The following is a 23,499-nucleotide window of genomic DNA, read 5'->3' on the forward strand; positions in this document are numbered from 1 at the left end:
TTTAGATCTCTTATTCTGTAACTCAGTTTGAGGCTGAGGAAACTAAAGCTCAGAATTGTTCTTAAAGCATCCAGTCTCAAAGCCAGTAGCTGTATTTAACCAAATCTTTCAGCTTTTAGTTCAATGTTCTTTCTAGTATGCAGAAACTAATCTCAGATACCGACTCTAACATAATTACAACAAGATTTTCAGGTTTTACAGATTCATATCCCATAATTAGAGAGAAAAAGCATGATGAAAGATTAAGATCACAAACCCCTCCTAGCTTTGAATTTAGCTGTAATTTACTGATGATATTACAAAAGTTATTTCTTTCTGTTATTTTCTGCATGTTCCTGTGTGAGATAGAAATAGTATAGAATATGTATAGTAAATGTTAAATTTGAACACTGTTTTATGCTTTTCAGACATCCAATGAAACACTAATTTCATTTGGATTTCATGTCCATAAAATGATCAACCAATACAGTATGATAGTTTGAGAAAAAATAAAATTAGTAGCTATCATTCATTCAGCAAGTATTTGTAGATTACCTTATATCTACAAAGACATGCTCAAGACACTTTGGATATAGCAGTAGACATCAAACTCTTGCCTTTATGGGTGTGCATTTCATGAAGGGCATACAAATGAAAGCAGGTATTCAATCATCTGGTGATAAGTGTTACAGAACAAGTAAAGCAATAAAAAGTAGATGGCATTAGCTTGAGTAGTTTGTAAATATCATGGGTAAATTAAAACTCTGGTACAATCACATTTGAATAAAGGCTTGGCAAAGATAAAGGTGCTACTGCATCCAGGTGGAGGGATTTTAACTGCAAAGGCCCCCACAGTGTACTGGGGTCCACGGGAAGAGATATTCTGCCAGCTCAGAGTACATACCAAATGCAGTAGATGTGATTATTGCATGTTTTTGTGAACCTTACACATGAATGTACCCAGATAAGATGGCAAAATTGGAAACTTGTAGAGAGAAATTGCTTATCTGAAGTACGTCTCCAAATGAGTACTTTGGCTACAGGTTCAGAATGCACTTCAGAACAAGCAAAGAACAGGAGCAGCAAAATGGAAGAAAATTGTAACGGTCTAAGCAAGAAATAATATGGACTTAAGGTGGAGAAGATGGCAGTTTATGGATATTTTTATTATGATAATGCAATTCAACAAATCTATATGTTGGAGCATACTAAGTGTATAAGAATAAATAAACCATTGCTTCCCTTCAAAGTGTTACCTAGCTAAAACACAAAGGAGAGTAAAGCATATCTCAATAAAAGTGAAAAGTCACTTCGAAGAATCACATAGGCAACTGAGGAAATTGTGTTTCTTAAGATTAGCATTTACATGGTTCAGTGGATTTCCATGGTAGAAAATGACAGTTGGATACCTCCAGTCTGAACACATAATTAGAACAGTGACTTGAATAGGCCACAGTTATAATCTCAGCTCCTTTTAGCCCTACCTGTGCGTCTTAGAGTTTGTACTATAATGTGTGCTTCAGAGTCAGAAATTTAGGTGGAGTTTAGAAAGATTCTCAGGCTTCTTCCAAAATTCCCCCTCAAAGTCAAGGCCAGAATGGAATAAATAGCATGCTAAGAATGCCACAAGAGCTTTGTTGCCTGAAATCCATGGCATGCATCATGGCCTCTTCTTGATTATATGCAGTACCTATAGGCATTACCATTTCTCCCATGATCCTGTTTCTTCATATGACAAAGGAAGAATATCCTGAGTGGGCCTTACCTAATCAAGAAAGTCCTTTAAATGCAGAGAATATTCCTTGGTTTGTCACAGAGGAAGAAGTGAAAAAAAGTGAACAGTCATGTTGTGAACTGCCTACAAGGATTATATGAAAGGTGACTTTGGGCATGCTCTTCAACCTGCAGTCACTCCAGAACAATAGTTGGTCAGAAAACAGACATGATTCGCGTCTCATGCCTGGATCCCAGATGCCAGCCACCATGTGCACGTGGTGAGCTATCCCGGGCCTGCCTGGGCTCTGGGGGCTGCTCCCTTCGGGGTGAGTACACCGAGAGGGGAAGTCTCTGTGACTGGCCAGGTCCGAGGCCCACCCGCCACCCTCATTGGGCGGTGAATGGGATTGGTGAGGGGCACGACCTTGGGCCTGGGAGTTTAAACTTCCAGCAGCATCCTGGCTGCTTGTGGGTCTCAGGACGGGGTATCTCATGCCTGGATCCCAGAAGCCAGCCACCAGGTGCACATGCTGAGCTGCCGCCGGGTGGCCAGTGCACCATTTGGTGTCAGACTCCACCTGCTGGCAGCCCATCTGGGACCTCTGGGGTTTTGGTTCTTAAAATCGCTGCTTAGGTAGCTCCAGGTTGAACCCACTGTACTACTGGGATGTGAATCAATCCTAAAGATTCCCAATGACAGTAACTCTTCCTTTAAGAGCTTGTAATCACTGAACAATGCTGACCACCAAACACCAGGCCATGCAAAAGTTAAGGGTCGGGGCTTGTCCAGCAGAATCATATCCTGTTACCTGACATGATGATGAATCAGGAGAAGGGTCACATTAGGCAAGGACATTACATTAACCAGCACTCGAGAACCATATCCAGGGGTAGATTCTGTGGAGGATGTGTGGGCCAAACCCTGTGGAAATTCTAGCCCCACTGGTTAGCTCAAGAGTTGGGGTGGTAATGGACTAAGCTAGTTGTGACCAAGGAGCCTGCCATCAATCACAGGTAAAGGAACCCACAACAGTCTGGACTGGTCAAGGCAGCAGCACCCAAGTGTGCATCCTGAATAGGGTGTGGGGTGGGCCAGGGTGCAACATTCACCAGCTCATACAAGGCCATATGGAAGGCCAGACTTCGCCAGAACCTGGCATGTATGAGAACTGGGTCTGGAAGTGGATTAAGAGGAGGAACTTGGGAAATTCCGCTGGCGAGTCATAGTTCCCGCTGGTGAACATGTGGTCCAGATCTGGAGGTTGGACAAGCTGGGCATAGTAGCTTCAATGGCTGGCCAATGTGTGAATTGGTAATGGAACGAGATGTACTGGGCAGGACTGAGTAAACCTTAGCCCACAAGCAAAACTAGAGACCAGGATGGAGCACAGGTCATGCCGAGCTAGGCTCTTGCACCTACTGGTCTGTGGGAGGCAAGAACGCTAAGCCACAGTGTCTAATGCAGAGGTCAGGACAGGTGAGGGGCTGAGCCAAGCTGAGTCACAGCAACCACTGGCATGCGCATGATCTACGGCTGAGAACAGGCCCGGTTGGGGAGCTAAGGGGACAACCCTAGCTGGGTTGAGGTTCCCACCAAGGGGGCTGCGTTCTGATCAGGAAACGGTTGTAGTCTCTCTTGGCACAAGTGTGGGCTGGAATTGGATGCACCGAGCCGGGCCAGACTCCAACACCCTCTGGTGTCCTGGAGGACCCGGGTAGATGTGGGATGGGCTAAGCAAGGTCTCAACCCCTACCGAGCCATGTGTGAGCTGTATATGGGTATGGATGAGCTGTGGCTGGGCTGAAACATCCAACAGCAAGGACCAGTTTGGGTTGAAGGCCAGCCAAGAAAAGCCACTGTTCCTGCTAGGACAGGAGGTGAACTGAGTAGGGACGGCTCATGGACCCCCTGGTATGAGCAAAATCTGGCATTGGGAGAGGTTCTGATGGAGGAGCCTGGGCAACTCCTCTGGCAGGACACAGACCTGGCAGGTAAGCGCAAGAAGCATGATAGGAAACAGCCCAGAATAGGCCATGGAAAGTTACTCACATTTGGCATGGGTCGGAAGCAGACTAGGCTGAATCAGTTCACGTCATCCACTGGCAAATCCGAGCACCACAACAGTATGGGTCAAGCCAGGTTCGGTCGCGACAAAAACCAGTGCAAAATATGGAATGCCTAGGTGAGGTTGCCTGTGCCAGATGTGACCACAGCGCCCAACCAGCACGCATGAGAACTAGGAATAGAGGGGGCAGAGCCGGCAGGGGAATAAAGGGTGGTTCCCTTGCTGGACTTACTCCCACTGGAGAGCGTGAGCTTGGATGGGGGCAGACCAGACTAAGCAGGGCTACAACACCTGTGCGCCTCATGTGGGACTAGATTAGGGAAAAGCCAGGCTGGGCTGATTATTCCTACTGGTGCAAGCAAAATTAGAGTGGGTGAGGGTTGTTTGGGCTTAGCCACAGCATCAGCTGGCAGGATCTGGCACTGGGGGCTAATTCTGTCAAGTCAAACCACAGAACTATCTGGAGAGTGCATAATCTGGGAGTGGGAGTGGGAGTGGCCTGGGAGGGAAATAGTGGGCTCCTCCCTTTTAGGTTACCACTCCCACTGGAGGGCATGAAAACTAGGACAGGGGCTAGGGTGGCTAGACAGTGAGGCACCCAACAGCATCTGTGTGGGCTGCGTAGTGGAGCTGGTTAGATGGAACTAAGCTTTAATACCTATTGACATGTACGAGAGCCGAACAGGGTGTGGGACAGACTGGACTACTACTACACATACTGGCAAACCAGGGTAGGGGCGGGCCTGGTGGGGGTTATTGTGGGTCGCTCCAACTAGGCTGCAGCTCACACTGGCTTATGCGAGGGCCGAGAATGTGCTGGGCAGAACCAGGCTGGACTGCAACACCCATTGGTTCTAGTGGAAGTCGGGGCTGAAAACATTACCAACCCAGCAATTGCAATCACCAGCTGATCGGGGTGATGGACTGTGCCGGGCCCTGTGCTTGCTAGTTCATACAAGAATCTGGTCTGAGAACACCTCAGACAAAGTTTCTTTGGAGATCACCCCAATCAAAATGCTGGACTCAGAACCCTAACCAAGAAAAGACAGAAGACAGAACAGGTCAATCAACCACCTCAGCTATAAGTTTGCAGTGAAATACTGGGCAAATGGAGACTCTATGATGGACTATGTCAATCAGTGGATTCTTCAAAGACCTCATCGTGCTTGGAGTGGCAAGATTGGCAACGATTCATAACTGGTGAACCATCAAAACCACTTGAGCAAGAACCTCGGAGTATGCCCTACATCCGGGACCTGGGGTGGGTGGGAAACTGGGTGGGCCTTCTCCCTTAATATCCCCCTTTAAACACGAAGGAAACAATATGGAAATAATAGTCTTACCCACTTTCCTATAGTCCTTGAACCTTTTTACCCTGATTAACTATGCAAAGATTGTAAAAAATATAATAAAAAAGAGAAGAAAAGAAAAGAAAAAAACAGACATGATTCAAACTGCCGTGAAGAAAAGTAGTTTTATCAACAACCTGTGAAATTGGGTGAGATCCCTGAGCTTCAGAAGGAGTTACAGCGTGAATTCATGTCATTCTGATGAGACTCCCAGCAAAGAGCCCTGCTCAGCTTCACTCATGGAAATTGTAAATCATAAACAGGCATTGTTTTAAATCGCTCATTTTGTGGTGCTTTGTTAGAAAAAAAAAATAACTAATACACACTGCTTACCTGAGTTGTGCCCTCTGGTTCTCTAAACAAAGAAACTCTCAGAATTTTTGCTTTTTCCTAAGATGCAGAAGGGATTTAACCTCAGACTAAATGTTGTTTTAGAAAATAAGACACTTTCTCCATGATCTTTTTCTAAGTAACTTGCTCTCCATTCTTGCTTTTATCCACTATCTACTTTCTTTTACTGTTTGAGCAGAGTTTATGGTGGTAATTCCTATAGGTTTATCTAATTCAAGCCACTTGACCCAAACAGATTCTGGAACTTTTAAAGGTAGGATCAGTGTAATTTCCTGGATGGTTTGATACAAGTGCCATAGAGAGAAGTCAACAACTTTGCTATAGTTGTGGGTCTGTTTAAGTGGAAGGATGGAGTTGTCATTTACTGAAATAAGAAACATTATTAATACAATCAATTGCATGCACGAATTTAGAATTCAGGAGAGTACTATGTAGAGATAGTAATCTGGGAATTATTTTTCAAATGCATTATATCACAAATACTTTTCAAAGCCATGAGGTCAAACTATTCCCCAATAAATTAACTCTAAATACAGGAGTAAAGAGACTCAAAGATGAATTCCTGGGACAATCAAAATTTTAGATACAGAAGAGGGATGGAACCAAGAGAAGGCTTAGAAGTAGTTAGTAAAAGTGTGGACAAATAATGAGAAAATAGTAATCTCACAGCCAATTGAAGAAAAGAAATGTATTTTTGACCCAAAGGAATGCTTGTTTATTTTTAATATTGTGCCAAGTGAATTGAGCATTGAGACTTAATCATTGAATTTAGCAATAAGGAAGTTTGTACTCTTAACATAGTAGTTTCAGCAGAGTGGTGCAAGAGAAAGTTTGATTAGGGTAGAGGGAAAATGGGAGAAGAAAAATTAGAAAGAGAAGATTTGGACAATTCTTTATAACAGTTTGCTACAAAAGTGAAAAGAGAAATACAGCAGTAGATTGAAGGAGTGAAGAGTTTTGTTTTGTTGTTCATTTTTTAGCTGGCAGAAAATATAACACGCCTGCATGCTCGCAAGGATTGCACAATAGAAATGAAACATCAAAAATGCAAATAATGGAAGAGAAAAATTACTGCTGTAACACAAGTAGAAACAAGCCCAGTCCATCCACTGAAACAAGTGAAGGCAGGTTATATAGGTTTGAATTCAGGTTAGTAGCTGGATGCACTGGTGAAAGCTAGAGGTTGGAAGAGATATGAGGTTTAAAATGGCCACTGGTAGTGTGCACAAGCCAGAGCCTCCCTGGGCAGCACTAAGGAGCAGCTTGCAGGAAGAGTAGGTTGTTTCCAAGTGAAGTCAATCATGAAGAATTTAGACAAGGCTGCGTTTTTTTTTTTTTCAGTTGTACATAAAATACACGCTAGGCCAATGGAGTTTAAGGTATATGGAAGCAAGTGGTCACTGGAAATGATTGCCCATGAAACCTAAGATTGGTAAGGGGAAAGTGAGAAAATAATATGTCTAAAGAAATAAGGAGAAGTTAGGAAGTGGAAGGATAGATGCAAATATAGATGGAATAGTATCTACTATAGCTATCATAGCGCATATAAAATGTACACATGAAAATGGGTTTTATATTATTTTTAAAGTGATAAAATGGCTCTGAAGTAGTGGTGTGGACTCAGTAACATTGAAGTCAGAATTCTGGAAGAAGTGACTGGAAATAAAGATGGAGGGCATGGGGGGTGTTGACAGAAAGTGGTATAGACAGGGGCTATGGGATGATGCCAAATGTGAGTGACCATGGGAGTAGGGTGGATATGCTCAGTGTGGATAAGGAGGTAATGGAAGCAAGGGATAAAGCTACTGTCTTGTTGCAAGGAAAAATGAAGAAAAAAAAACACACACACAGAGTGGTGTTAGAGACCTTGATAGTCACAGTTATTAAACTCTTCAAAAAATGAGGGAGAAGAACCCAGAATAACAAGCTACAAGTTGGTGGCATTCATTGGACAATAAAACAGAAGTAGTAGCAAGAGCAAAAATGATACTAGCCACTCACTCACCTCCTACAGCCCCCACCAACCCAGAGGTGCAGAAAATGTGTGAAAAGAGCTTCCATTTGAGAAGGCTCTGGAAGCACTGTCCTCATGGGAAGGCTAGATATTAAGGAAGAAATTGTTCTACTAAGATCTAAATTAGTTGGTTACTGCACCTGAATGTTAAATTGGGTTCTACACCTCCTGGCAGTGAAAGTTTCATAAAGTGGGAAATGAAAGCATATCTAGTCCTTAGGATCTGACAAAAGAAGGCGTATGATTTCTTCTAAAGAGACCAACATTTTTGAAATTCCAAGAAATTTTCCCTCCAATCTATAATCATTTTTCTATATCAATTGTATAACAAAGTTTGAAATACAGAAAGAACACAATTTAATGTTCGTTTAATTGAATTCATCTAACACAAAGATGTTCACAATGAAGAAAATCTTTTTAACATCAGTTTTTCTAGATAAAATTCTTCCTTAAATTCTAAAATATAGCATAGTTACGATGTTTCTGTCTTGACATTAGTTTTAAATCTGTAAGGGTCTTTTCAAAAGTGAAAGTGATTACAAAATTAGCTTTAGAAATTTTTTTCCTATGGACATAATGTGGAGGGCATTTTAAGGCATGAGAGAGTTAATAGCTCTTAGTATTAACTTTTATTCTTTCATGATGAAGAGGAAAATCTGCCATTTAAAGAAATGCAAAGCTAATTAAACCTTTTTCACTATTTTATTATCTAAATGTAGTTGCAAATTCTGACTTAAAACTCTTATCAGAGAAAGACTCAACATCCCTCTATGAACAGCAAATGAACATTCAATTAACACTTCAATACAAGTGTATTTTAAATAAAAAATATACTTTATTGTTAATCTCATTCTTTGTAAATGCCAAAACCTAATTTGAAAAATTCAGAGTTTCTTCCATTTTATTCTTAGGGGGAAAAAAAAATGTTTTCTCTATTTGCAGGGAAGACCTGAATTCTCTGAAGTTGTCACAAAGTTAGAAGAATGTCTCTGCAATATTGAGGTAAGACCTTTGGCTCATGAAATATGTCCTTAAAGAAAGCCTCTGCATCCCCAATGTTAGAAAATGTAGGTGATATGGTTATTACAGACAGGTGCTTTGAGGATAAATCCTATTCAGCAGTTCTGTAGAGTGGAGAAGTGACTGCATCTAAGGTGGTGAGGGTAAACTGTCAGTGAATGTGGGCCCTTCCAACAAATAATGACACAGCTTAGGATATCGGTATGAGAAAATTTGAAAATAAAAATAAGCTCCCATTAGAAAGTACATATTTAAATTAATTGTTTTCCTGCAAAAAGCTCCCACGAGCCAAGAAATATAAGCTAGAATATTAAGCCATTATCTAGTTATATTTAATAGAAAAGGAGAATTATCACTAAAATTAGTGCTGAGCTTACTTGCTGAAGTTTGTTTTTTCACACCTCACATATGTTGTTGAAAACGCGATGTATGTTTGTAATCAGGTTAATGGCATTTTCTGCCTTTACTATCAAGGAGCTGTTTGCTTTAATTTTCTTTATAATTGCCTTAATTTTCTATACACCTGGTCAGAAGATCACATTTGAAAGTAGACGAGGGAACCAAAACATAAGCACTAATTCAAAAATAGTGTATTCTCCAAAGCAACACTGTGCTCTTGGAGGAGGTGAGGGATGTCATAAACACAGGATCACATACATATTGGTGTATGCTGAAAGTGACAAAAACGGGAGAGCATTCGTTCTATACACACAACTAAGTCTTAACATGTAACCATCTAAGAAAAGTTATCTTCTAAAAAAACAGACCTCAACCAAGAATTTCTGCAATCTTGTCAATTGTGAAAAGATACCAGGTTTGTAGTTGCAGACTGCAGAGTGTGGCTCTGTCTCACAACTCCGCACTGACTTGTGAAAGTAAGGCTTTTGTGTAGAAAATTGCTTCAGTCTTTTTAAGAAGACAAAAAGCCTACGGATAAGAAGATTTTTTTAAAGAAGTTTAGTGTGTCTCTTCTTTCCTGAAACTTACAGAAAATAGGGATAAGTAGTGTACTCTCAGTTTAAATCGTTGTGTTTGGACAGAATAATTGTTACTAACCTAGGAACACATCCCATTACTTCAGAGGTTGGATTTCAGAATACAGACAATAACAGAACCTGTTCATAAATGGGTAGTGTGTAAAGAGACTGTACTAGGGGCCTAACATGATAACATAGTGGCTAAGGTCCTTGTCTTGCATGCACTGGGATCCCATATGGACTCCAGCTCATGTCCACTTCCCTTCTAGTTCCATGCCTGTGGCCTGCGAAAGCAATTGAGGTCTGCCCAAGGGCGATAGACCCAGAAGAGAGTCCTGGCTTCTCGCTCCGGATCATTTGCTCTGTCCGTTGCAGCCACTTATGGAGTAAACCAGCTGACAGAGGATCTTTCTTTATCTCCTTCTCTCTCTATTTGCCTTTCCAATACAAATAAATACATCTTAAAAAAGAAGAAGAAGGAGACTGTACTAGATGTGGTTGTGCTAAGTAATGGGCCAGAGTGAGCCTAAGTGGACTTTTACACATTCCATAAGGTTATACCTTCTCTTCAATTTTTCAGTCAGTGGTTTAGGCATAGGTGCAGAGGGCTCCGCTCATCAATATTTGAATATACTGCAGTTGAAAGGGCTAGAAAATATTTGAAAGATTCTATAGTATCTTGGAGAATAAAATTCGCTTGACATGGCAGAATGAATTTTGAAGTAACAGTAAAAGCATCAGATGAGATCAGCATAGTAGAGGAATATCATGAATATTAGTGGATAACAAACTTTTTGAAGGTTGGGTATTAGGGTTCATGGTTATGCCACTGGTTGAATTGCAGGCATCTTGTATCAGGGGATTCAAGTTCTTGATCCAATTGTGATTCAGATTTCCTACTAATGCAGACACTGGCAGTAGGTGATGGCTCAAATATCGGGATCCAGGCCACCCACATAGGAGACCTGAAATTAATACCAATCTCCTGGCTTCAGCAAGGCCCATTCCTGGCTGTTACAGGCATTTGGATAGTGAACTAATGAATCAGCCCACCAATTCTCTGTCTTTGTTTCTGTCTTTATCTCTGTTTGGGGGAGAGAGAGAGAGAGAGAGAGAGGGAGAGAGAGAGAGAGAGAGAGACAAAGAGAGGAGGAGAGAGAGTCACTGACTCACAAATGAAAAGAATAAACCTATTGGAAAGTACAGTACAAAAGGCCAGCCTGGTTACAAAATGAAGCATTATCATTCCTTTTCTGAGATGGCCAAACAGTACCCAGTTGTGCACTGTTCCAACCCTTTTAAAAAATAATTAGGGTTAAAGTCCTCTCCTTGAATGCACCGTGATTCCATATGGGCACCGGTTCTAATCCCAGCAGCCCTGCTTCCCATCCAGCTCTCTGCTTGTGGCCTGGGAAAGCAGTTGAGGCTGACCCAAAGCCTTGGGTCCCTGCACCTGCGTTGGAGACCTGAAAGAGGTTTCTGGCTCCTTGCTTCAGATTGGCTCAGCACTGGCCGTTGTGGTCACTTGGGGAGTGAATCATCACAAGGAATATCTTCCTATCTGTGTCTCTTCCTCTCTGTATATCTGACTTTGCAAAATAAAGAATTTTTTAAAGAAGAAATAATTAAAATTAAAAATGCATTTGAGAGGAAAATGATTAGAATGGTGAATGAATTAAACATAATGCTATGTGAGAACCTGTTAGAGTGACCAGGGATTCTTATTTCAAAGGAAAAGAAAATTAGTGTGAGTCTAACAGCTGTTCTTAAGCATCTGAAGAACTATCATGTGGCAAAGGAATTGGCCTAGTTCTCTATGGCAGAACACTACTCAGACATTAAAGACTCTTTTATCACATAAAATAGATGTATCCTTAGAAAAGTATGCAAATCCATTTTATGTAAAGGAAATAATTTTAGCTATATTGAAAGGGTATGTGCCATAATCATATTGCCATCATAAAGAATGTGGAGAATCTTTTGATCATTGAATAATAATTCCTAAACATCTACTTTATGAATTTGATTTGGACCTGCTGATTTTTTGGAAAGAGCATAGATTAACAGCCAGCTCTCAACATAGAAGTAGGTCAAAAAAATAAATTAAGCTAGCCAGGTGTTGCCATCAGAGGCTGAAATGAAAAGCCAGAAGCAAGCTGTGATGAATAGAAATTAAAGTGTGAGGAATCCTGGAATAGAAAGTTAAATTATATCCATATTCTATTTGTGCCTTTACACCTACTGGATTTATTAAGTGATTCAAACTACTCCTCCTTCCCTTAGCTGATGTCTCCTGCATCAAGTAATAGCAGCGGGTCTCTCTCACCTTCCTCATCCTTTGACTGCCTGATGAGCCGGGGAGGACCTGGCCGAAGCCATGTGGCTGCTCTACGGAGTCGTTTTGAGTTGGAATATGCTTTAAATGCAAGGTCCTATGCTGCCTGGAACCAAAGGTGAGTGGTCATCTAGCAACTGCCTTACCCTACAGCTGGATTCCAGAGGCAAGCATGGTGGTGCAGTGACTTAAGCTGCCACTTGGATTATTCACATCCCATTATTCTAATGCCTGGTTTAAGTCACAAATACTTGACTTTTGATCCAGTTCTCTTCTAACTCATCCTGGGAGGCAAAAGATGACGGTTCAAGTGCTTGGGTCCCTTCCATACACATGGAAGACCTGGATGGAGACAGTCCATTGTGTTATATTCTAGTGCATGCCTAAACAGATTATGGAAAAATGTGATCATTTGATTCGATACCTACTTTACATTTGCAGTAGAATGGTATGGGTCTGGTGGAACCTGTTGGATGGTGTTGCCTTCAACACAGTCATCTTTGGAAGGAGAGTGTTTATTTCAGGGAAGCTGACCTTACTACGAACGTATCTAGAAACCTCTCTGGAAATTGTCAGCTTGTAAATTTCCTTGATGTCAGCAAGTATGTGTACATCTGAGAGTAAATTTTTTTAAAGTGATTTAATGGCTAAAGAGTATTAGAAAACAAATCTGATTAATAAAATGGGTGATGGAACTTGGCACAACCTCAGCACTTGGTGGGAAGGATTAACAATGAAGCCTCACTACAAAGTTGCGAGGTCTACTTTCCTTTCATGACTTCAAAGATAACCTCAAAGAGGAATTCTAAGTGGTTTTGGCAGATGCAACCTCATAGCTCAAGAGTATGGTCTCCCAAGGAAATAATTCCAGTTACAGTAATTCCTGAGTCCATATGTTCTAATATATTTATTTAAAAAGGTAGACATATTCATTTTCACTCACAGAAGTAGGAGAAAACTCAAGTCCCATGATTTGTCCCGAGGGAAGTATATCATCTACTACTTAAAGAGTTAAAATAAAAAACACTTGATAGGACATGATGTCCACATTACCCACGTCATCCTCCCTCCCATGTGCAATGAGTAATTCCCCATACCCGAGACACTCCAGTTTGGAAAAGCGGGTCAGGACAGGTCTCTGGAGTCTGGATAAATGTAAATCAAGGGCTTTGGAGTGTGTTTTCAATGGCTCCCATTATGCGAAAGACACAACCACCAACTCACACAAGTAAACCTGCCATAAATTCGCAGGACAAAACTGTGGTAGAGGAGGCAGTTATCTTCCAGCGACTTTCTGTGGTAAAACTCCACTAGCTTCTAGACGACAAGTGAACAGAGTCCATCGAGAGGACAATCAGTGGTGTTAGGTTTTAGTGCACGCTTAGTACACTATGTTTCCAACTTGGCCAAAGGCAGCAAAGGTGCAAGAAGCTGCTGGAACTGGCATGAATTGAAGCAAGGCATATCAGCTCATATTGGCAAAACAATTCGTAGAAAGTCACAATCGCAAGGCAGGCCATTTGCTAATCAGTGAAGCCAAAGAACAGTCAATCTCACTTTCTACACTTTCTACAAAATGCTTCTGTGAAGATGCCAATAAGGACGTTCTCTAAATCCCCCTATCCTGGGTGAATGAGAAATGCAGTTAAGGTGGTGACTGATGGGGAGCAGATTCTTGTACTCAGCTGTTTATAGTAGCACCATTCACAATAGTTAAAGATGGAAACGGCACAAACATCCATCAGAATAGGAATCAATAAGCAAAATATGATATCTATACAATGGAATACTATTTAGCCTTGTGTGGAAGAGCTTTGAATGAATACCAAATAAAAGAACCAGACACAAAGGTCACATATTATATGATCATGTTTATATGAATATCCATAATAGTTGTAACAGGCATTTTACAAAGAACAAAATACAATATACTCAATGGCTTAAGCAAAAGAAACGTCTTTCCTCACAGTTCGTGAGACTACAAGTCTGAGATCAGGGTACCAGCAAGATTGAGTTCTTGTGAGGCTTCTCTTTCTGGCTTCTGAGAGTCCGCCTTTTCTCTGTTCTCACATGGCACAGAAAGAGCTGTGGTGCCTCTTTATCTTCTTATCAGGGCACCAGTCAGTTTGGATCAGGGACCCACTATTATGGCTCATTTCACCCTAATTACTTCCTCAAAGCCCTGTCTGTTTTATAGGATGCTGCAGCTAAGCAAGTCAAAGCACTACTTGGGATACTTGCACCCAGTATCGGAGGGCCTCAGATCAAGTCTGGCCTCTAATTCCAACACAGTTTCTTATGACTATACCTGAGAATAAGCCAGTGAGGGTAGTTGTACTAGGATCCTGTCACCAACATGAGTGTGCCTAATGGAGCTCTAGACTCCTGGCTTTGGTTTGACTGGTATAACCATAACTGTTTTAGGCATGTTATAAATGAGGTGAAAGATGATAAATAAGTAAATAAGCATGTTAGAAATGAGCTGAAAGATGATAAATAAGTAAACAAACAAACCACATACAGTTAAAGAAAGACATGGATGTTGAGATGGAGCCATAGTCCAATCCATAGCAGTAGAAAAATCCTGAAAAGCACAGAGCAGATTGAGGAAAAAATTAGGACTAACTGTTTAATGGCTATCAAATGGCTATTTGGTGATAACAAAAAAGATTTTAATTAGGCAGCAGTACTGCTGATGAAATATTTTAATACACTAATTGCCACTGAATTGATCACCTTAAAATAATTAATTTTATGTTTGATGAACTTTAATGCAAGGAAAAAGCCAAAAATAAGCAGAAGAATAAATCGGAAAAAGCAAAATTTTTGTACTATGTTTCACATCTATAGAAGAGCTTTCCGTTTACATGTCCCAGTGCCAAAATAAATCTCTATTTCTCAGCTAATTGCAAAGATTCAAGAAGAAATACATCAGCCATCTCTTTCCACAATACTTCTGCTAAATACTTTATCACAAATTGGGGGAAATCTAACTATAAGTATCTATCCATTTCTCATATGTGCAAAGTCCAATCTCATGGGAACGTGCTCAAGCTCTGGTGTTCCACTGATGAGTCACATAGGAAAGTCTAATGTCAACAGGGAGAAAAAACTAGCTTTGATCTCCAGGGAAAGAATTGTTAAGTCACATAGCAAAGGATATTAAAAAACAATTTTCACAAATGAGATTGTGATTGACCATTTTGAAATAAATTGCCTTTTCCTATCTAAGCAAATGTGGGTAGGGTCATGTTCCATTAAGATAAACGTAGTTGCCATGAGCCCTTGTTTTGGCTAGAGAGAAGAGAAAATCATGTTGTATGCTGATGGATACTTCCTGAAGTTTACTGCAACTCAGGGAAAGCCAGAGAAGATTGATTAAAAATCTCTGTGCTTCTACATGCCTGTATGTATGTCAGAATATTGCATTATAGGTCTTATTACACATGTGCACATACGCACATATATACACACACTATTGTCAAAGTAGCGGCTTTAATTTCTTGAAGGTGGGGAAGAATACCTACAGTTAGAAAAGTTATCATACAATACGTAAAATATTCTATAGCTACTTTTTAGCCATATTTATTATTTTCCTGGCCTAACTAGTGTTGCAGTTGCAGCAATGAAGACATGGGGGGACTGAATCACGAAGCCTTTAATCTATGGGATGTCATGAAGTTAAGTATCAGCAGCTTTGATTGATAACCAGGCAAACTGGACACAATGCTTTATTGGATTTCAGTGTCTCACATCATTTTATAAGGAGCACATAAGACAAGATTAAATTGTTTGTTCACATCACTGTCTTCTAGTTCCATCCCTCATTCTTATTCTCTACTCATGGCTTTTTAAATTACTTCTATGAACAGTCAGATTTTAATGTTTCTAAAGCAGTCCCTTGTGTTTTGCAGGCTTGAGACAGAAGTTTAGCTGATACACTATAGAAACAGATCCAAGTTTCAGCTTTGGTTTTGCCATTTAACAAGCTCAGTAGCCTTTGTTAACTTATTTAAATATTATATTTAAAACACAGAAAATAATACATCCCCTGGAATCATTATAACGAGGTAGCAAAACTTCTCCTACTTTTAAGACTCAAGAGAGGTAGACCACTATTGATAAAAATAATAATAAGAAGATATTTTTAGCTACTCCTTTCAATACTCAAGGTTTTTATACCCCTCCGACCCTCCAGAATGATTACAGAACTCCGATAAGCATTTGTCTATCTACTAAATGTAAGTTTGTCTTAACAGTTTAGCACATTCCCATGTTTTTGCTCCAAGGGTGAATTGAAGTTCAGTTAGTTGTAGGATCCTTTCATCAAGTTCCGTGTTTGTACTGCTTGGAATCTAACTTTAGGAATAAAGCGTTTAGGTAAGCTGTAACATGTACCAAGATGGAATCATGTCTGTTTTATTCATTACCACACCGTTGGTATCTAACAGTACAATTACTGAAAGTCAGTAAGTGATGAATATTTGTTTAGTAGATAAGGAATTGGATTAATTGGCTCAATAAATGGTAATTATTATTAACATGGGACATAATCAGTGAACAGGCTTTAAATATTTTCTCTATTATCTTTACTAAATCACTATCTACTAAATGCTGAATGCCATTTTAAATATTTTGAGTAGTCATTTATTTAATCCATGAGAAGCAGATATTCTTATTTTCATATATGAAAGAAAACTGAGGCTCAGGGAGGGTAAGAAACTTCCCTAAGTTAAAGAAAAGCAAGTCAGACACAGAGTTGGAATTCTCATCCAGAACTCACCAGTGCTTTCTGACTTTCCCTGATGCAGGCATGTCACATTCCAGAACCTTTCTATATTTTGCCAATAGTTGTAGCTGCTGGACTCCTTCCAATTTCTTCCGAAAGTTCATCAAAGACAGAACTTGGCTACTCCCTCCAAGCCTGCCTTTTCAGTTCATGTGTATAAAGGCAGAGGAAGGAAGTGAGATGAGTAATCAATAGGTTCCTGAAGTCAAAGAGCCCAAGGAAATAAGAATTGATAAACCAAGTATAGCAAGGCTACGAGTTTAACAACTTTCATGACAGCACTTCTCGGGTTTAGCTTCCCATTGGATTCATCCAGGGGTGCTTTTACAAGTATCACTGCCCAAGATCAAGTAAACCAAATCCCAGGGGATGGCATCATGGCATCAAAATTTTTTAAAAGTTTCTGAGGTGATCACGGTATGAGAAATCCGCTTTAAGAAATGCTGTGATACTAACCAGCCAGCCACTCTGTGGAAACGAGGTGTGATTGGTAAGTGGAAGAGGAAGGTGACAGCACAGCTGGAATAACTGCTGCAACCCAAGAGGACTGATTTACTGTATGATATCACCCAACAGTCCTTGCAATGTACTGGTAACTTCTGACTTGGGCCTTTCTAGTAACTCATTTCAATTATGCAATTAATGTATAGATTTTAGTGCAACACAATGACTTTGAAACAGTGATAATGCTTATTAATATTGACCTGGGGAGCCTCAACAGTATCCTAAAAATGGCACATTTATTTTCAATTCTTCATTTTGAAGTTATAGGTTATAAGTTGGAGTCCTGCAAGGCTTGATTTGATGAGGATTTTGGTTGTTTATTGCCATGTTTGCTTCTAATGATTATTTCTCCTTCATGGAATAATTTTTAAGATGGGAAATTGTGTCACAGTAACAGCAATTCACTATTTCCTTTCCAAGCCACAAATGGGTAAAAATCTGAGCTTGAGAAAGGCACTCTAGAAGATGTGCCTGTTTTAAAATGTTATGTGTCTCTAGATATATTTAGAAAACTAAGCATGTGGCACTTACTCCTCCCACAGGGTAGGAAATCTCTGATCTTGTACATGGATTACCATGTAAATTTAGAAGTGACAAAGTGATATACAACCTTTCAGATGTGAAAACCAATTAGTGTTTGTGTGGGTATGGATTCTGCAAATAGAATACTCTGACCCAGTTCGCTGTCCAGGAGAAAAAGGAAAAAGCAGGGATCTAAGGTTTGGAACGGTAAAACAGAAACATTTCAAATTAACCTTTCACACTATATAGCAGTTGATCAAAGGGTGTTTTTTTTTTTTTTTTTTAATAAAAAAGCTTGCCTAGTGCACTAAGAAAATGATTCAGCTCTTGGAAGTTGAATATTACTTACAACATTGAAGTTTTGTGTAGTTTTTCTGGGATAGAGAAAATGAGTAACAGAATAATGCCACGGAACTGATGCTCCTAATCAAATGCTGCTTTCGACTCAAAGCTTTTCTTGATTCTCTGCTTGTTTCCCTTGCCTACTGACTACAATCAGCAATTTAAACATCATACTCATGACCACCTTAAACTCTCCTGCTTTGCTGCTTACTCTCTCAGGGATTTTTGTAGTTCCTTACATCTCTTTTGAATACACAGCTTTTAGTGCCAAACACATGCACACTGGAGTTGACCTCCAGTCCATATATCCCACCTTAACCATCTGCTTTTGAGCCTTTGCAGCACTGTAACTTTATCTTATCTCATGTTCCAATTATCCAAACTTTAACTGGTGTAACCCTCTACTGTCTATCTTACTTATGTAGAGCTTTTATTATTTGCACCAAAATCTTCAATGATTCTTCTAAAACCAAATCAAATTGCTTTGGCCTGGAGTCTGAAGCATCAGTGATACACATTTCTATTGTATTGTCCAGTGGTTCTACCAGGGGTGGGGATCATCATGCCCATGGACTTAAAAAGTCCATGAAATCGTTTGGTCTGGACCTGCTGAGGAAAACATATGCAGCACTTGAAATTTAATAAATGAAGGCTAACTTTTAAGTTAATAATGTTGTATGGCCCATGAAGGATGTTAGGAATACCCAAACCATCCCGAGTAGGAAAAAGGTCCCCCATCCCACAACACTGTCACTCTCATAGTCTCAAATGCAACCTAGGGATTTGGGGATTTTATAAGGCATCATTTAGAAGTCCCAGTAACAAAGAAATGCTACTGTTAATTTAGCTGACTTAGACCAGGTTGTGTATAAACTAAAATTCAAAAGTCAATGAAGTAGTCACAGGATGTGGTTAAGAACTTGCATTTTCTAACATATTGGTCACTCAATACCTTTTCAATTAACTCCATAATGTTGTAAATTGTTGTTGATGTTATGTTGTGGCTTTTCATTGGAGGGGATGATATTCTGCCAGCTCTACTTTCAGACCAGGGATGGTCTCCCCAAGAAACCACTGAATTTACTTGGACAATAAGATGCTGGACTCTATGCATGGTACATGCTTGCAATGAAGGAATCATGACTGGATTTGAACTGTACTGCTGCAACAATGTGGAAGGTTCCTTCATGGGGGGAGGGCTTGTTGTAGGGGGTGGGGGAATCCCAGAGCCTATGAAACTGTGTCATAAAACAAAATTTTAAAAAAAAGAAAGAAAAGAAAAGAAACCAATTGTGAAGTTACCTATCCTTCCTTCCTAGCTGACCTTCCATGATAGCTCTTTCTTATATTAAAGAACCACATCTAGATAGATCCTTTTTGCTTTCTTTATTTTGTTCCATTGATATTCATATAATTGTGTGTTAATAGGCGATAATTTTAATTAAAGGAGCATTATCAAAAGGCTTTAGATGTTCCATCTTGACTATGATTAATTATTCTTGAATTTTTACTTCAGTGTATATTTTACAATTAGCTTGCATTTCCCACAAAAATAGATGTTGATTATAGATATTTATAGCCAAAGATTAATATTAAAAGATCTGATGTATTTATGATATTGCGTCTCTGTTTTATTTTTTCTTTATTTAAAAAAGACATCTGGGGCAAGCCTTTGGAACAGAATTAAGATGCCATTCAGGATGCCAACATTCTACATTACAGTGCCTGGGTTTGTATCCTGATTCCACTTATAGCTCCAGTTTGTTGTTAATGTGAATCCTGCAAAGTGGCGGGCAATGGTTCAAATAGCTGGGTCCCTTTAGTTGGAATTTCTGGCTCTCTGCTTACAACTAACTCATTCTCAACCATCGTAGACATTCGGGGAATGAATTAGCAGGTGGAGATCTATGTCTTTCTGTCCTTTTCAAATCAAAATTAATGACTTAAAATTTTTATTGATTACAAAATGTTGAGATATTTTATTCTATTTCTCCTCCATCTTTTAAATATCATCCCACATAATTGTTACTCTCATTATTGTTAAAATTTTAACTACGAATTATGATTTGTTTGCAATCAATCCTTCTATTTTTACACCATCTTTTGTCTTTAGAATTCTGCAATTCAACTACATCGAACATAAGTATGAATTAGATTTCATTTTTCTTGATTGGAATTTATTGGAATCCTAAAATCTGGGGATTGGCATTTTTCATAAATGTTTAATAATTCTAAGCCACTTACTCTCTGAATATATCTTTACAACGTTTTCTTTATTTTCTCTTTTAGGAGTTATAGATGGGTTTTTCATTTTACCTCCTCCCCTTCCATTATTTACTCTCCCCCCCATGTACCACCTCCTTTGTGTAAATGTCCAAGAAGTGGAAAATCAGATTTCCCACATGTGTAGCAGGGACAGAAATACTTGCTCCATTATTTCCTGCCTCATAGAGTGCCCTGACTCACAGGGCTCGCCTTAGCAAGACAGTGGAATGCAGGATGGATGCAGGACTCCCATTCAAGCATTCTGAAGTGGCATGCAGTCACACCAACTGAGTGAGTCTGTAAAAGACAGGACAAATGCTCACCCTGTTGCATTTGTAATTCACTTCCTTTCTAATATTTATTTCATTTCCAGAAGTTGCATACCCTTTGCAATTATTTTGTATGTTCTTGGGCATTTATCTCTGGCAATGTTTTTGCCTTCATTTGTTCTATGTTGCTTTTGATCTTGCTGGTTGCTTAAGAACACTACTGATTCAGGACCACATTGAAACTTCAAATTAAAGTTTTAATGCAATAGATGCAGTAATACCTAAGTCTCAAAACTTGCCTGTGTTTGGAGTTATACATGGATCCACTCAAGGTTATATTTTACATGAAACTATGGACTTGAAAATGTAGTTAATATTTGAACCTAGGCTTGTGTTTTGGTGTTTCTATTGTATCATGCTGCTCCTGAAACTAGACGTTGTCAAATGTTTGAACCTGCCTTACAAATTTAGGTAAGGATAATCAGCAGAAAGCCATCCTAGGTACTGAACTACCTCCCAATGAATTTTGTTTTCTAAGATTTATTTAGTTGGAAGTCAAAGTTAAACACACACACAAAGAGAGAAAGAGTGAGAGAGAGAGACAGAGAGAGGAGAGGGAGTTTTCTTTTAAGGTTTTCTTATTTTTATTTCAAATATATTAACAGAGAAAGAGAGAGAGAGATCTTCCATCCACTGTTCATTCTATAAATGGCCAGTCTGAAGCCAGGAGCTTCTTCCCAGTCTCCCACTTGGTTACATGGACACAAGCACTTGGGCCATCTGTTACTTTCCCAGACACGTAAGCAGGCAGCTGGATCAGAAATGAAGTAGCCAGAACTCTACCTGGTACCTATATCAGATGCTGGTGCCACAGCAGAGGTTTAGCGTGCAATGTCATGGCACCAAATCCTGGAGAGAGTGAGTTCTGGTTCACTCCTCAGAAAGACTCAACAGCCAGAACTGGACCAGGTCAAAGGAGCTGGGAGCATGTTGCACCTCTCTAACATAGGTTGCTAGGGCCCAAACACTTGGACTATTCGGGGTGTGAGATGAAAGTGGAGCAGTGGGACATGAACTAGAATTCATACTGCATGTCAGCATCACAGGTGGAACCAACAAAGTTGGCCCTGCTAAAATTCTTCATATTTGCAATAGATCCTAGTGTAGTCTTAGTGTATGGACAACCTATTCCTTGATCGCAGAGAAACTGTCCCTTTTCATTCTAATTGTGACACTAGTGTTTTAATTTTGCTTATAATTCCCAATGACCTAGTCAGCCACCTGAGCTGATATGCTCCTAATTTGAACCCAACAACTCTACATCAGCATCCTTATCCACCAACATGTCCTGAACCATCCTTGCCTCTCTAACATCCTCAATCATGTCTTTCAAAGTTAGTTTGACTCCCTGGCCACATTTCTAAACATAAGACATGAAAGAAAAAAATGTCTACCTGGGGATTTTCCAGCTGGCAGTTGTGAACCAATTTTTAAGATAATGCCCATATTATTTTTGTCACTGTTATTATTATTTATCAAATTAAGTGCAATGTAAAGCTAAGGTTTTTTTAATCCCTTCAAAAAATGCAGCATTTGCTAAAATTGTCAATTGCATTCACTGAAGATAGAGAAAGGGAAAGGGTGAGTGGGAGAAGACCAACATTTGGGGACAACAAAGAGCCTAACTTTTTGGTAATGAGCTTCATGAGTTTTCTCATGTAGGAAATGAAGAGAAGTACTGTCCTTTCTCACTCATACCCACAGTAAGGAATTTTATATAGCTGATTCTGTATAAAAGTGATTTTAAGATCTGTCCATTTAGGAACACAACAAAAAGATAGCATCTCTTGCTTTCTGAATATGTGTTTACTTAACCAGATTGTTGATTTTAAATGAAGTATCTATAGATTTCCAAACAACCTTGATACTAACTGGAGCATCACATTGATATCCAGCCCACACTTCAGTGATACTTTCTAAGCTTGTATAAAGGGTTGTCTTATTAGCAGTGACTCCAGCCCAGCAACCTAAGGTTCCTAAGCCTTGCTCATTTTGTTTGTGTAATTAGCGAAATAAGATGGTGCTTGCCTAAATCTAGGGACAGGATAAGTTTTTAGGATCATTATCACTTCAAGTAATGTAATTTTTGTGACATTTACTTACTGAAGGTCAGTCATCAAGCTCATTAAAGGTTCTACAATGAGAAAATATAAAAGCCAAAGAAGAAAAGCTGAAATCTAAGGAAGTGCCATGATGCTTATCAGCTGCCTTTTATCTCTTTCTTTTGAAGCTCAAATCTTCTTGAGGTACACAAATTTGTCTCCTTAACAAAAGCATAAACTTTCTTCATATCATGAGATACAGAAAAATTGTGCTGCAGCTTGATGTGAGGATGTCAAAGTGCATGGTGTACCTATTGATTATGTCCCTGAACGTCACCTAATATACACAGAAAAATAAAGACAACGGAGAGGGGTCATACAGGAGAATAAAACTATTTACATAACGGCACAGAAAACAAGCACCACCCTTTCTCCATATATAATATTCTTCATCAGAGCCTTGGCTGCTCTACCCAGGATGGTTGGAATATGTAAAAATCCCCACGTGAAAGCAAGACTATGAATCCATTGTTAGTGCCCTCTGTATTTCATGCTTCTAAGGTCCTATAAATCATCAAAACCGAGCACAACCTGAGCGGAAATGTAATGGAAGGCTCTGTGGAAGACCTGCCTTTCAACTGATGTGGACCTAAAAGCAACCATGTTAGCAGCTGTTGGTTGCCTTGCTCTCCAGCGCCATCTAGGAGTTAGTTGACAAAGCAGAGGGGACCTGCAGAGCTTCTGTCCGCAGTGCTGAGCGAGGCTCAGATTTCACACTGCACAAAGGCTTTCAGCCTCAAAGTTGAGAGGCATGCGAAAAATGTCAGTCCTTTCCTTGACTTTTAAAACCACCCTCAGTTTGAAACAGCTTTCTCCATGAAAAAATGTCAAAGAAAGAA

General features: G+C 39.7%; 1 protein-coding gene across 2 annotated transcripts in view; it reads left to right on the forward strand.

Annotated features, from left to right (window-relative positions):
• TNNI3K (TNNI3 interacting kinase) overlaps positions 1 to 23,499 on the forward strand; it is a 281,015-nt gene that overhangs the window by 218,246 nt on the left and 39,270 nt on the right. Inside the window, exons 22-24 of one of the 2 annotated variants that reach the window (XR_009244475.1) lie at positions 8,418 to 8,477; positions 11,756 to 11,925; positions 22,667 to 22,804. Coding sequence is in view for 1 of the 2 variants with exons in the window: in XM_058658087.1 (XP_058514070.1) it covers positions 8,418 to 8,477; positions 11,756 to 11,925 (230 nt within the window). In the remaining variant the exon portion in view is untranslated. The remainder of the gene's footprint in view (positions 1 to 8,417; positions 8,478 to 11,755; positions 11,926 to 22,666; positions 22,805 to 23,499) is intronic. The other variant, XM_058658087.1, reaches the window with a different exon arrangement.

The sequence above is a fragment of the Ochotona princeps genome, chromosome 2 (genome assembly GCF_030435755.1).
Source record: "Ochotona princeps isolate mOchPri1 chromosome 2, mOchPri1.hap1, whole genome shotgun sequence".
NCBI lineage: Eukaryota > Metazoa > Chordata > Mammalia > Lagomorpha > Ochotonidae > Ochotona > Ochotona princeps.